General features: G+C 29.9%; 2 protein-coding genes across 4 annotated transcripts in view; one reads left to right on the top strand and one right to left on the bottom strand.

Annotated features, from left to right (window-relative positions):
• Positions 1 to 13297, top strand: part of LOC145334433 (uncharacterized) — a 45199-nt gene extending 31902 nt beyond the window's left edge. Inside the window, exons 13-15 of the mRNA XM_080179892.1 lie at positions 1500 to 1613; positions 6265 to 6403; positions 12231 to 13297. Coding sequence (XP_080036018.1) covers positions 1500 to 1613; positions 6265 to 6403; positions 12231 to 12307 — 330 coding nt within the window. The 3' untranslated portion in view covers positions 12308 to 13297. The remainder of the gene's footprint in view (positions 1 to 1499; positions 1614 to 6264; positions 6404 to 12230) is intronic.
• SsRbeta (signal sequence receptor beta) overlaps positions 1 to 15906 on the bottom strand; it is a 417378-nt gene that overhangs the window by 315835 nt on the left and 85637 nt on the right. The gene's annotated exons all lie outside the window — the stretch shown is intronic.

Raw genomic sequence — 15906 nt, 5'->3', positions numbered from 1 at the left:
TGACTTTTTAAAAATTTGACACCCACCTGACTGTTTTAGGGGTTTAGAGGGTTAAAAGGGATATATTCTCCTCCCTTAAATTTGAGACGGGGCTGGATATGGTTGATACAACTCCCCCCCTTATAACGGTTATACCTCCCTTCAGATTAACTCTGGGATAAACATTTATATGTGATGCTTTTTTTTGCCTAACTCTAATAGAGAATTTTTTCTTACTTTCTTTTTTAAACATTATTATATTAGTTTCAACCTCCCAACTGAATTAAAAGGAAAATGTGGATATTGATTTAATATTAACTAGCGGTTTCGCCCCTAGCCTCCAGGGGCTTTGCTCCAAGAGGTTTGATCAAAATAATTTTTTTTAGGGGGGAGATTTTTTTTTTTGGGGGGGGGGATTAGTCGATCCCACTATTTAAATTTTAGTTTTAAAAAGAAATTTGTATTTGGCGGTGGTATTTTCATTTTTGGGGGGGGGGTTGGGTTGTCCCAGCCTCCAAGAAAATAGTTATAAACCTTCCCGGGACTTATGAGAAGCAACCCTTTAAAGGAGAACCTGATCGGTTCAACGGTTAGCGAGATCCTTCGCTACAAACAAACAGACGAACAAACAGACAGACAGACAGATAGACATCGTTCTACTTTGTATTACTATACAGATAGAAGAGGTTTATAACCCTAGATGGTTAAATCAGACACAACCATCTGTCAACCATTAAATAGTATTTCTGATTCAAAACCTAAATACGAGCAACATTATTTTTGGACGTTATGATTTTCAAAGCTTAATCCTAGGAAAATCAACTATCTATATCTTAATTATCATATGAAGAAATTCAACTATTTCAACTATTTACAACTATTTGATCATATGAATAAAATGAAAAACTTCGCTTTTACACCAAAAATTATACACTTACTAGCCAGTGACGTGTTCCTATTGGTTCAATTAAATGATTAATCATCTAGACGTCCTACATGTATTAAAAGAAAAGTACGATTACTTTTCGGATTTTGTTTCTTTATGTTATTTAAAAATTTAAAAAGTTGTGTTAAATAATTGAAATCTTTTAAGTATAAATTTAATTTAATTAAAATTTTAAAGTGGAGACTAAATTTTTCTTAAGAAGAATTTTATTTATAATTTATTAAAATTATTACGAAAATATTTGATCTGTGTGTCTGTTGGTAAATTACTTGAGTAAAGAATTTTTCAATCTGGCTCAGAAACCGATTAATTTACGATGAATTAAGACCTGTAATATGTATACCCATACAGAAAACTAATGTATCTTGTCGTATAATACAGAATTTACCATCAAAATAATATGAAAATCATACAATTGTATTATTGGGCCGGCATTCGGTTCCTCGGGGTCAACAAAACTAGTATTAATGATCATTTTTTTTATTTTAATATCCTTGGAAAATTGTTTATGATTTTATTCGCTCGTTTATCTAATTAGATCGAAAACATATTATTTTTTTTCTTCAAATTTTAGGACCAGATGAGCTTGAGACAAAGAGAAGAAATCATGCCGAGACCAAGCTTAAAGAGACTTTACAAGAGAGATACTCAAGAGATGGCGGATATTGAGACAGCCAGTGTTATTCAGGTATACATTATCTATCTAACTATCCATCCATCCAAGCTTCAAGAGTCGTACATGAATTTAACCATATTAAATCTTTTTACTTTCATCTTTATCTTTATTGGAAACTTTGATTGCTAGCTTATTTTTTCCCTTTCTTCAATTTTATGTTCTAGTTCTATCTTTTTTTGCGACATTCATATTACATCATATTTTATAATTAGGTTATCTAAATTATGTTAGTGGTTAATATTAACACAAATTTTTGATGTAAATTTTATATAAAAATTGGTTTATAATTTTTGAAATAACTTTCACAGAAATTATTTAATCATGAGAACTTTAAGAATTAATATAGCAGTAAATAACTCATGCCAGATTTTTTTTTATCGTCCAACAAGGATGGAAATATCACAAATTGCAAAGCTTTAAGAGTATATTATTATTAGATTTAATATAAACACAAATTAATGAAAAATGGATGAGATTAGTGAGAGAAATCTTGTGTTGACCTCTAAAATAGGTAAAATGTAAACGATTAACATATTTATTTAGATCTAAATCTTATACCTCTCCCCCTACCCCTCAAAAAAATACCACAAGCTATTTTCTTGGCTGGGGGGGGGGGGGTAGGGGAGGTGTTTGGGTGAAGCCAAAAGCCATTTATTAAATAGATTTTTAAAAAAGCGTTATTAAAATAAAAAATAGCCTTTTTAACGAACAAAATAAAAAAAACAAACAGAAAAGAGTATATTTATTTTATTTTGAATTCATAAATATGTATATCATTTTAAAAAAGCATTTAAATAAGCATGATAGTGTTTTTTTTTTACAATTTTAGGAAATAATTATTTATTCTAACATTTTTGATAACATTGAATTTTTCTTGAAAGTAAGACTTAAACGTTTTGTAGTTATACAAGCATTTTCTCTGATTATAAAGAATTTCATTCAAAATAATTAGAATCATTTTTCAATATAACCAAACTTTTATTATTTTCACTAGAGTGTTTCAAACTTATGGATTTTAAATTTTGATATTCCAAAAGAAAAAGCTGTTTTTTAATTTGAGGTCAAAAATTTTATACCTAAAAATAACCTTTTTTCTCCTATATTACTCTTATTATTTCAAGTTGTTTTTAAGTTGTGAAGCTACTCTATAATTCACTTTGTCTGTCCGTGCTTGAGTCTCTGGGGGAAATGGGATTAACTAGGCTGCTATTTTAGATTGATAGCTGATTTTTTTGTTAATATACCCCTTTTCAAAGAGCATCTAAGTTACCTGGTCTGTCAGTTTTTCGGTCATGGCACAAATAAATTAAAATATATTTTTCTTTCTATCAATCTTAATATCTTCTATTTTCTTTCTCTTTCTTTTCTTTCTCTCTTTTTTTTTAATGACCACTAAACATTGCTTAATTATTCACTGTTTGTTTGCCAATCAATGATTTTTGTACTTCGCTACTTATGGATGTTGTCATCCAGGGAGTAGGGTAGGGGACAATGGATCGAATATTCAATTTTTAGGAGTCTCAGACTTTGGGTACTGGCTTAAAGGGAATGTGCACGAATACAGCAGATTCTGACTGACTTTGGGTACTTGCGCTTCAATGCCCCGCTAACTAGCTGAGCTAGTTTTGAATATGCAGACAGAAAAATTTGTTATTAATGGCTGGTTTTAACTAATATTTTTTCCCAAGAAAATGTCATTTCATGTATAGAAACTCTACTGTGATATTTATGTATTAAACAATCTAAGAACCACTTGAATTTAGGTGAGGGTTATAAATATATGAGAAGAGTTGAGGTAGTTCTAAACAAGATTTTTCTAGTGATTAATTACATAATTTTTACTACACTGTGATGTGTTGATAATTTAATTTTCAAGTAAATGATTTTTTTCTTAGAACTAATTTTGTTCTAAATTAGGTTACCATGATCCCTTTACAATTTTGGTAAAATTTTCTTGATAAATCTGGTTTTCATTGCTTTTCAGCGAACCCTCTTAAATTGAATTAATTGCCCTTTGTCCCCTCCCTTACTCCTGGTTGTCATCCCCGTTTTTATTAAAAAAAGGTCGTTGGTAATTTTTGGAAACCCTCTAATATACGCGGATTCTTTTTCAGATTTTATAAGATCAGGAACTAAAGGGACTTTCTTTAGTTCTATTATATGTACAATGTTTTTCCATGGAGTTATGAACAAACGGACATAATAATTGAGTTCTAGAGAAGAATCAAATTTCACTTTAACCGAATAAAGAACACAAAAAAATCCATTGAAAATTTTTAAATGCTTATTTAAGGTTAGGTTATATAAACCCCCGTAAGGGATAGAAAAATATTTTTGTAAATATGGGGGATGGTGTTTCAGCGTTTTTACAGATATGATCCTCACTGTTTGGGGGAATGTTCATATTAAATTTAAAAAATCCATTTAAACAAGCAAGTTAATCTAATTTGCTTGTATAGCCTCACTCTCAAATAAAAGAAAAATTGTTTTATAAAAAGTAGATTTGCAGCTATCAAGCATCAAACAATATTTAAATTATGATTTAGTATCACTAATTATACAGGATGGCTATGTTATTGAGGCCCTCCACTGTATATTTTAGTTTCAAAAAGAACATTTTTTTTGGGAGGGGGGGGGGAGGTGGATTTTTACTGAGAGGCTGGAGTTACCCACCCCCAAAATGATTATATTCCTTCCCTGGACACCCAGACATCCTGTTGATTTTATATAAACATGGATTGTTAGCTATAAAAATGAAATTAAGAGTTTATTCTTAAAATTGTTAGAGACAGAGAGAATTTTGGAGGCCAAATATTTTTCTCTGTGTAATTATATATTGTTAAACAGAGCTGCCACAGGAATATGGAAATTGGAAAATATAATATTATTACGGCATAATATTGTACATTAAAAATGGCATCAATGGCAACTTCATTAAAGCCAAATATTCGACATAAATAATAGTGAGGGAAAAAAATTGTATGTCGATACTATGGTCAGCCATGATCACCAACATTCCCCCCCACAAAAAAAAATATATTTATATACTAGATTAAAACCGTCATCATTATCTTGGGAGAGGGCACACCTTTAAATCACCCCCCCCCCTCTAAAAAATAAAACCTGAAATAATTTTTGGGGTGCTTTACTCGTCTCCCTAATCTTAAATTACAACCACCAGTGAAATTTTATTCTCCCCCCATAAAATTTTTTGCACGTCATTGTAAACCATTAAAATTAAAAAAGACTAATTTACTGCCAGTTGTAATATCCCTGTCTCAATAATATTATTAGACAAGTTTCATAACAAAAATCAAATGTTAAGTACATCTTGTATTGGATAACAATAATAAAAATCTGGGTATTAAAAGAGAAAAAATCCTCCAGTTTTATAACCTTTTTTGTTATTATATGTACTGTTAACATTTTCCTACTGGTTCCACAACTTGATATAATAATGTATATGTTATTACTTCGATTATCCCATCCCCTCCCTTCCTACTGGATGAACGAACTGACCAATAAATAATATACATCATAGCAACCTAATTTGACGACAATCTATATCCATTAGTGTCGTCTTTTAATGATTCTAATATATTGAAACTTCTGAACAAAGACAGTTATTTTCAATAAGTAGCAAAGCAAGAAAAATTCAAAAAGCCATAATCAAAATCGAATGGATAAAATGAAAAAAATATACAAAATTAGAAAATTTTACATTCCTTTGTTGTTACTTTTTCAAATTAATTTCGTAGTTGGTATAAACTGACATTGAACACATATTATCAAAATACATGCCCAGTAATAGGAAACGGATACACAATTCAAAATATTTTCAACAGATAGTGAAATTATAGATTTGTTGAAAATAACATTCATGTTTGTTATTTTGAGATTTTTGTAAAAATAAACATTTACTGAATACATTTACTTGAGAGATCAAATAACAACAGTAAAAAATTTATCACTTTCTAGAATTTAAAATTTTTTTTTATAAGAAATGAGTTTCATTTTACCACCTCCATGGATTGGAGTTCAAGAACGTTGACAGGTAAATTCAGGGTGTGTTCTTGGACAGTACATATTACTTATGAGGTTTTCTCAAGATTTACAAATATTTAAAAAAAAGAGATGAATAAATCCAAAATATTTTTCACCATTTAGAAGCAGAATTAAAATCAGTGGCGTGCGCAGCAATTAACCAGAGGGACGGGTAGAGGTAAAAAGAGGGTATAGGGGTAAAAAGAAGGAAGACATTTCGGGTATAGTCCTTTCCACGACATCCCTCCATAAGGAGCGATTCTTCGTATTTTTCACAGTAGCTTTTCTCCTATTTCTAGCCCCTGCGGGGGGCTCTAACCCTGCGGGGCCAATTACCTAACACTGTGGGGCAATCACCTAACACAATATAACCTAACCTAACCTAAAATAACCTATAAAAAGCCATTTTAAAAATACGAAGAATCGCTCCTTATGGAGGGATGTCGTGGAAAGGACTATACCCGACATTTCTTTTAAATTTCAAATTCCCTACCGCACGCCAGTGATTTTGATGGTTATTTGGCACACAAGGGATAGATAAAATGTTTGTAATAAACTGTTACGACTATGCAGTCAAATGTAAATCAACTGTATTCTACTATTTTATTTTTGTTTTTAGGTTTTGTCTCCCGGGGACGTGGCGTTTGCGCTGAACGCGGCTAACGAGACGACGGTTGTGTTGAACTCTGCTGAGTGGGACGGAGACAGCATATGTATGTCCATGACCAGCCTTATTGGTGGCCTTACCATGTTGATAGGTAAGAGTATTTTTTCATATTTGGATCGTCTTGATTTTTTTTTATGGCAATTAATATCTGAAGGTAAGGTAATATTTAAAAAAAAGAGATGAATAAATCCAAAATGTTTTTCACCATTTAGAAGCAGTATTTAAATCAGTGGCGTGCGCAGTAATTAACCAGAGGGACGGGTAGAGGTGAAACCATTAGGGGGTAAAACGAAGGAAGGCATTTCTTTTAAATTTCAAATTCCAGAGGGATGATGACACATCCCTACCGCACGCCAGTGATTTTGATGGTTATTTGGCACACAAGGGGTAGATAAAATGTTTGTTTAAGAGTATTTTTTCATATTTGGATCGTCTTGATTTTTTTTATGGCAATTAATATCTGAAGGTAAGGGAAGGACAGAAAAATGCTCATCGTGGAACCTATATGAAGCTTCCGGGAAAAATCCAGTACTTCATTAGTTGTCGAAATCTTAAACTACAGACAAATAACCTTACAACATTGTATAGTTTAATAATTTCCCTTACATCTATAATACAAAGTAGCTTAATGTCTGTCTGTCCGTCCGTCTGTCTGTCTGTCTGTCCGTCCGTCCGTCCGTCTGTCTGTCTGCCTGTCCGTCCGTCCGTTTGAAGCTTAAGATCTCGGTAACCACTGAACCGATTAGATTCTACTCTTCAGGGTATATACCTATTGGCCCTGTGGTGGTTTTAAGCTATTTTCTTGGGAGGTGGGACATCCCCCCCCCCCAAAAAAAAAAAATTCTCCCCAAAAAATTTTTTAAATTTTTTTTCTTATTTTACTAAGAAAGAAGCTACTTATAAACATAAGCTGTCCTTGACTCGTAAAAGAGCATCCATCAAATTTATTCATTTGTAAACCGCAAATCTAAATTATTACTTGACCTTGCAACATCACAGATTTTAAACATGAAGAAAAAGGGATAGCACATCTGACCATATATTTTCCTACTGTAAAAATATTTATGACCAAACAGCTTCTTATGTTGCCATTTTATAAACTTATAAAAACAATTTATCTAAACTAATCCCAAAAAATTAGTAAATTTTCACTCATTTAAATGATTTAATTAAACTCCTTTTAATTTCAATTTTATTTAAAATGTTAAAACTTTCAGGGCTCTCCGCACCTTAAAAAAGAAACAAAAGAGTTTTTATTCAGGTGCCCTCCCCCTTTTCCTGTCTTTCTTCAATCCATCTTGAAAAAAATTATCATCTTTGCAAAGATTTATAGAAAATAATTGAAATATTTTCTAATGTTTATACAGTGTGTTTTTTAAATTGAAAAAAGAATGGATTTCTGTCAATGGCAAGTGGGTAAGTGGGTAAGTAATGTTTTTTCCATAAAGAAAAACACTTTTTATTCACACTGTATTTTACTGAAAAAATGGAAATTTTGTGATTTAATTGAAATCAATTAAACTATCAAGAAAAAGAAAAAATCTAAAACAACATTTAGCATTTAGTATTAAATCAAAAATATCAACTTCTAGCTACACTACACTAAATTTATCGAGTAGACTCACTACAAGAAAACACACTCAAGCAAATTGTAATTATAGCTAATCTGCCAATTTGGATTTTTTTTGAAAACACCAATTGTAATATTTTCATGCAATCATTCGAAGATAATAATTTATAACTTTATAAATAAAAGTAAGATTTTATGATTTATATATTTCCCATTGAAAATTATTGATTTAATGGATTTATTATCACTTGGATCTTACACCAGATTTTCATAGTCTATTATAAAGTGAACTCTGTAGCGGGTTAAACCAACGATACCCCTATTACCCCATCCCCTCTCCCCCCCCCTATTGGATAAACGGCCCGACCAATAAATGTGAGGGGATATTGCAACCTAAAATGACGACAATTTTTCTCCTGTCATAATGTCCACGTATATTTTACATCCATTATTGCTTTGTACAATTAGTTCAGTAAATTTATTGAATATTTATTTCCAATATTTTTCATTGATAATAAGTCGGCAGCTATATTCTTGCAACATAACAAATCCCCTAAAGACAAGGGGCGCAGTCCGTTATCATTTGTTCATAGGTTTTCATTATTTTCAATATAATTGTTTTTGACATCTGCGGGATTAAATATAGAAACAAATATAATTTCTCTCATTTCTCTCTCCACCACTTCTACATAGTTTTCAATAACACAAATTTAAACTTTTAATTTTAATTTAAATTGTAATTTAATTAAGATTATATAATCAGAAAAGGTACATTTAGATTTTTGAGAGAGGGATATATCGATGTTAGAGATTTCTAAAAATTGAATATGAAATAAGCTTACTTTTAAACAAGAATGTCAACATCCACAAGTATATAAATATATTATGCATAGAAAATATGTGGGTATAATTTTAAAAGTATGCTTTTAAAAGATAATTCTTTAAAAAAAAACCAAGTTTCTTCTTTTAGTATTTATAATATTTTCAATTAAAGCTTGTCTCAATATATTTTTCTTAAATTACAAGCACTCTGGGGGAAAAATTAATTAAAGTTGATTGTGACATAACCTAAATGAACTTGACTCCTTATGTGCGTGTGTGTGTGTGGCTGTATAGAAGCGTGCGCCAACCGCCAGCAGCCGATTGCCATCTTCCCTTTAGTATACCATCTCCTTAAAGGAACACTTCAATGGCAAAATTTTTTCTGAACATCTAAATCTATATATATTTTAGTTTTGAAATTTTATGCCTTCATTTTATTTTATATTTAGCTGGTCATAAAGTTTCTGTTTTCCCTCTATATAATAGAAATTAGCTATTCAATTCAATTTGAAATTGTTGAAAACTTGGCTTGGTGCCCGTCAAAATGTAAAAAATGCAACAACAATTTGTTCAGTTTTTTAAAAAGGTTCTATGCATTTTATCCATCAACCCTGTTTATTGACAAAGCCCAAATTGTGTTAAAATTTGGTCAAAACTGATCAATGTGACGTAATAATAATAAAACTTCTCCTCTCATCTCCCTCATTTTATTACGTCACATGGATCATTTTTGACACAATTTGGGCTTTGTCTGTTTATTTTTATAGTAGAAAATAACACTAATAAGAAAAAGAAAATTTGGAGAAATTGTAAGAAATTTAAAAAGAAGAGTTTCCTGTATAAAATTTTCCGAACCATCTGTTGTAATAATGCAATGTATCTAATGCGTGAAATCTCGAGAATTAAAAACATTACAGTTTCATTAGATAGGATAGATGAGGGACATTTTTTGGCATCTTATTGAACAATAGTATACGAAATTAGATAATATCATTGATTAGATATTAAACAACCTTTTAGTAACTTTTTTAGGTAAAATTGGATTAAGTTAGAATAAGAAAACCCCAGAAGGGTCTTAATATTCAATTTTTTAAAGTTAAAAATATGTTTTCCTTGGTCTACTTGTTAGTTCGTGTAATTATATCATGTTATTGTTATATGTTTGTTGGAAAAATAGGCATTATTGTCATATTTCTGTAAAAAAACACATCTAAAATTGAATTTACCCCAGTTGACCCCCAGAATTGAAACTTTCAACTTTATATGCTTATTATTCTTAAATTAACTGTAAAGAATGTTATTTCTAAATTCCATTGCATCATTCTAAATCATTATGGATTGATTACCAACCTATGTCTATAGCCCTGCGGGGAATATCTTAGTGTATACAACTTCAACACTAACTTTAACCAACTAAACAAATTATTTCACCTTTAAATCCTTTTCTTAATCCAAGCAATTAAACCATTTTGTAACTGTAGAAAAAACATGTTATGTGTATTATATACATATCGATATATCATTATATACAAGTAACAAGATGTCTGTGAGCTTGTTTGTACAAAAGGATCTTGCTAACCGCTGAACAGATATGATTCTCCATTACAATGTAGCTTATCATAGGTCCTAGGAAGTTTTAAAACTATTTTAAATTCAAATTTTAAATAAATAGAAAAAATATTTTTGAGGTTTATAGCTAAAAAAAAACTAGGTTTTTTGAGAATGTGAGCATAGCCACATATTGAGAAATGATAATATTTTGCTTAATTAAGATTCTCAAAAGGATGATGTTTCATATCATATTTGTTTATACAGGGTAAAAATAAGAAATGTCCCGAGGAAGATACTATTATTAAATGTTTTAGCTACTCTATAACTACTGTTTGTCCGTATGTACCCACGACCTTATGTCAATACACCATTCGTAAGAACACAAAAATGATTACAAGGTCTGTGCTAAAATTTATAAATTTTTTTCTGTCGTTCACATTTCTGTTGTTTTAAAAAAATAATTAACAAGGTAAATTTTCTGAAGTTATAGACAAAAAAACTTGTTATTCATTTGAAAGCCTGAATGCAACTTTTGCTTTAAATCTTAATATCAGTACATAATAAAGTAATATTTAACTTCTAAGGTATTGAAGAAATTAATTTTATCTCAAAGACCTTATTTCCAAAATTTTTAGGGAACCCAGTAAAAGTGTCGGACTATAATTATGACGTAAAAAAATAATTAGCCAATGAGAGGCCACTATAAATTTTACCATTGGTCAATAATGGCCTCTCATTGGCTAATTTTTATTTTTTACGTCATAACCAGTCCGACACTATTACTGGGTTCTTTTTAGGACACCCTGTATGTGTGTATAAAAATAAAAATCTTTATATGTGCACTTTACATTTGATTAGAACTGAAATATACACCATAAAACTCTATAGATACAGATACGAAAAAAGTATTAATTATCGTGTAATTTCCCGCTAAACACAAAGTGGACCACACAAAACCACCCGGTAAAGTCTTAGCATTTATATTAGTGTTAAGAAGTTAAGTAAGTAAATAATTATATTTTCTTACTTTTGATGGTCTCTAGTATGATTATTACAAGAATTTGGTGGATGTGTCTCTGAGCTCCCCTCCCTCAGCCTATCCCGAATCCCCACCTTTTTAAAAAAATCTATTTAGGGGAAAGGAGGCATAGACGGCGACGGGAGGGGTGTTTTACACCACTCAAAATTGAAAAAAAAAATACAATAGATTAACCCCATGTCAAGCACTTGAAACCCCTTCTTATAACCCTATTAAAAAAAGCTTGGACGCTTTGATGGGGGTTAAATCTATCTTATAGGGATTACACCACCAATCATCTTGTAATAGAATAAATTCTTTATTAATTAATTTTCTTGGGAAGAATTAATTTTCTACATTTTCTTTTTTATAAAAGTTTTTCTTTTAATTGTGTCTTAATTATAAAATTTGGTTATGAAAATAATTATTTTGTAATTTTTAAATAAATTTTTGTAAAAAAGTTATGTACATTTTGGAATTAGTTTTTTTAGGGTAGTATGTAATTCTTTTTCAGGAAAATAAAAAATTGATAAAACAGCTGAATAAAATACAGTTAAAAGTAAAATGAACAGTAACTATAAGTTTAAAATGAAAAATAGTCGGACAAAACTTAAAATGTAAAATCAATAAATGTAATAAGTGTAGATGTATAACCCAGACAACTACCTGGCCCAATTCGTGGGGACCTTTTCGTCTTCTAGTAAATTGATTTCTGCTTTTTTGTCGCGGCTTGACTGTGTTAATATTCCCGACGCTATTGGCTGATATCCAAAGACCAAATTGAAAGTGGGTACATCGTCGGCACTTCGTGGGTATTGTTACATGTAGATCGTGCCCCTCTATTCTTTTACTTTACTGTAAGACCAGTCATGCCTACAAACTATTGCATAATATACTTTTAGAATATCTTTGTCTTATGATTTTTGATTTGAAAGTAAAATAATTTTATTTATTTAGGTGTTATTGCTGTAGCCGTTATGGTAGTTTCAATTATCCACTGCAACTCAAGAAAAGAAAAGAAATTGATGCGCTAATCATGCCCATAACCCTCTGGTATCTAACCCTGAACCATGCGGGCTATAACTCTAAACCCTGCTAAATAATCATATCTCATACGTGGTTTGATTCTTAGAGTAAGCTTAAATAGACTTTTCATAAAATCTATTCTATTTTTGTATGAAGAAAAAAATCCGGGTTTTTGTTATCTAATCCCAATTGTCAACTAATGTATATTTATTTCGAGTACAACTTCTCAGTACTATCAACAAACAAGAGAATGGTCATCAGAAAAGAAATTTTAATTTTTAAAAACAAATTTAAATTTTTCAATCTAATCAAATAACATTTTGTTCAATTGATAGTCAAAATTTACATCTAAAAATTTAAGATTTAAAAAATTCAACCTTAAAATCTAATCAATAGATAGAATTATTTTCTTGGGCTCAAATATAAAGTAACTTTTAGTTTCTAATTGGGATAAAGTTTTTTTTTCATAATATAATTTTCTATCCCTGGCAATGTCTATCTTACTTGGAATCAATTATATTAAATCTCTATTACTCCGACCGACAACGGCAGCTAAAAAATCGGAGGTTTTCGGAGAATGAAATATATTTATAGTGAATCTCAAAAACATTATCATTTTTATCCTTTAGATGTTATGTTGAAGGATAATTATTTGTAAAAAGTGAACTATATGTAAATATGGTCTTCCAAATAATGAAATAAAAACATTATTAAATACTCTTGTGCAATAATCTAACATGTTATACAAAATATCAAAATATGTTACCGACCCTATGTGCAATATTTTAGCCAAATTTTGTTTTATTAAAATGCTAATTATAAAAATTGTTCTGGTAAAATTAAAAGGTTTTGGTTTTGGTAAAAAGTTACCAGAAATATTTATAAAAGATTATAATTGTAAAAACTTAAGAAAATACAAATAATTTAGACTTTGAATATAGTAAATAAATGTACCTATACAATTTGTTGAAAATAAAAAAAAAATTTAACCATTAATAGTTATTTCTCGTATCGTATTATAAACGGCTTTCCGCGGATATAGAATGTACAATTATAAGATTAAAACTAGTTTTAATCTTATGATTGTACATTTCTATATTCGTAGAAAACTGGATATAATACGATGCTAGACATAGTTTTTTCGTATGGATGAGAACCGGTTCCTATCCACCGGATTCGAATGAATACGAGAAAAGAACATTCTTTCTTTCTCCTTTAATTATTTTTTTATGTTTTTAAAATATTTTTTTGTACTAATGTTCAACAAAGAAACATGTAAATTAGTATTTTTGTCTTTAGTCACGTAAAATTTTTAAAGAAAAAATATTTTTCTAACCTTGATTATCTATTTCAAAGTACGCTATAGAGCAAAGTGGTAGTTAGAATACAATTTTTTTCTAAAAAGTTGTCAAGTATTTTAAAATGAGATAGAACGAAATCCATTATTTAAATGATTTTGAAGTGATTCAACTAATGTGAAACTGTTAATTTTGTGCAATATTGTTACTAGTCTTGCTTTTATGCTCTGTTATGTATTTATTTTTTATTAATGTACTAGAAATCAAATAAAGTAGAAACTAAAAACATTCTTTATAAAATGTTGTTTTAATTCAGAAAAAGGGTTGTGGGAAATTTTACTTTAGAATTGTTTGTCAGAATATCATTGAGTGAAGCTTAGGATGGCGAGGATAGCTGAACAAAAGTTTTGGGGCGGCCACTGCTGCTTGTGCTTATAACTTGTTGTGAGACTATTAGGCACGACTAAGGGTTGCTGTTAAAACCTCTATACGTGGCGAAAAAGAATCCATTTTATCGTATGACGCGATTCTAGTATCGGTATAACTATAGTGCTTATGTTAACATGGTACAGACTCTTAAAATTGCATTATACAACAACTGAATGAAGTACGTTGTCAGCAAGCAAATCTTTATCATGAAAGATGACAACATCATCTTTTTTGTTGTTATTGAAATAATCTAAAAAAGATTATCTCAAAAGAGAAGAACATATTTTTTTTTATATTTACTATGATAAGAAAATGATTTAATTGGTGAAAAATGAATAAATTTGACGTCATATCCTATGTATTGTACTTTTGTTCGTGTCAGTTGATTTTAAATAGACTTATTTAAACAGAAATTATTACACTATATCTTTCTACTTAATTTCCCCCGTGAATAAAAGTATAACAGAGAAAAAACATGAAGGAAAAATAAGAGAAATAAAGTGAAATTAAAATTCAGGAATAAGCTGAGTCCTGTATATGAAAACTTCCTATGTCCATTTTAACCTAACAAGGATGACAACATCCATAAAAGCACTGAAACGGTAAGACAAACGGACATTAACACTTGTATAGTGTCAGAACTGAATAATCATAATATATATGCATAAGAGTCAAAGCAAAATTGTAAGTAAATTTGTTGAAAAACTGCTTGATTCAGGATAATGTTTATGGACATACTTACATTTTTAGGACTTGATTATAGAGTTGCTTCGCTTATTTCATTATACTTTGTTGTCCCAGGAATCAATATACCAAAAATCAGATCAGTCGGATGATTAGATCACATAAAAATTTGTTGTTAAATAAGTAAAAAAATCAACATGTTTTAAATGGACGTTCGGACATTTTGGTGATGATTATAGATTTGCTACGCTTTCTAAATCGTACCTAATTATTACAGGAATCACCATGCAAAATTTGAAATCGATAGGACAATTTTAACATGCCTAAATTAACGAAAAAAGCTATCCGTTACGGACGTACGGACGGACCGACCCTAATTATAGAAAAGCTTCGCTTTTAATAATTATAGAAAAGCTTTTCTTTTAATAATTATAGAAAAGCTTCGCTTTTAAAAATAACCTAGGATAGGCGGACAAAGTGAGTTAAAGAATAGATATTCATTAACATGAAGAAATTTCACAAAAAATCTAAATTCTAACACATGAGGCAGTAAAAAAACCAGATTTGCTTAGGATAGCCAAACATTTATGATAGCCTTAGAAATTTAACAGGGTTTGGCCCATTATTAACGGATTTTTCTACTAATTTGCATCTTTTCCCTTCTTTTTTCTCATCCCTATCATCGACAAAGAGAAATTGAATGACGTGGTGTGTTTTATGTTTTCAAATTCTATTTTATTTTTATATTTTGTTAGAAACTGTGTTTTGTAAATATTTTCCTTGGTGACATTTGGCTGTAAATTATACTAGTCCCCAACGTTTTATAAACATGTTCGCTCAATCGTTAGCTTAAAGACATTGTGTACTTTGATTATAAATCTTAATTGGTTGGTTTAACTAGCATAGAAAAGGTAATCTTGTTAATGATTATCTATGTATCCTTAATTGTCTTTTCTTTTCATATTCCTAGTTATTTATGCTCATAATGTAAGTTGAAAAGGTAAGAAATAATCTATCAATTAGATTTTAAGATACGCTCTGAAACCTAGAGTCTATAATAAATATTCATTAAAATATCAAGTGTAATTTTGTTTCCCTTAAAGTTCCTGGTAGAGCATAGACATCCCCACCCCCAAATGTTTAAGTAATTTGAAAAAAAGTTAGAATTGGGTGGTTTAGTGTTTATTACTTTTTGT

The sequence above is a fragment of the Acartia tonsa genome, chromosome 2 (genome assembly GCF_053477335.1).
Source record: "Acartia tonsa isolate MP-2025a chromosome 2, ASM5347733v1, whole genome shotgun sequence".
Taxonomy (NCBI): Eukaryota; Metazoa; Arthropoda; class Copepoda; order Calanoida; family Acartiidae; genus Acartia; species Acartia tonsa.
This window is presented reverse-complemented; position numbering and strand designations above follow the sequence as displayed.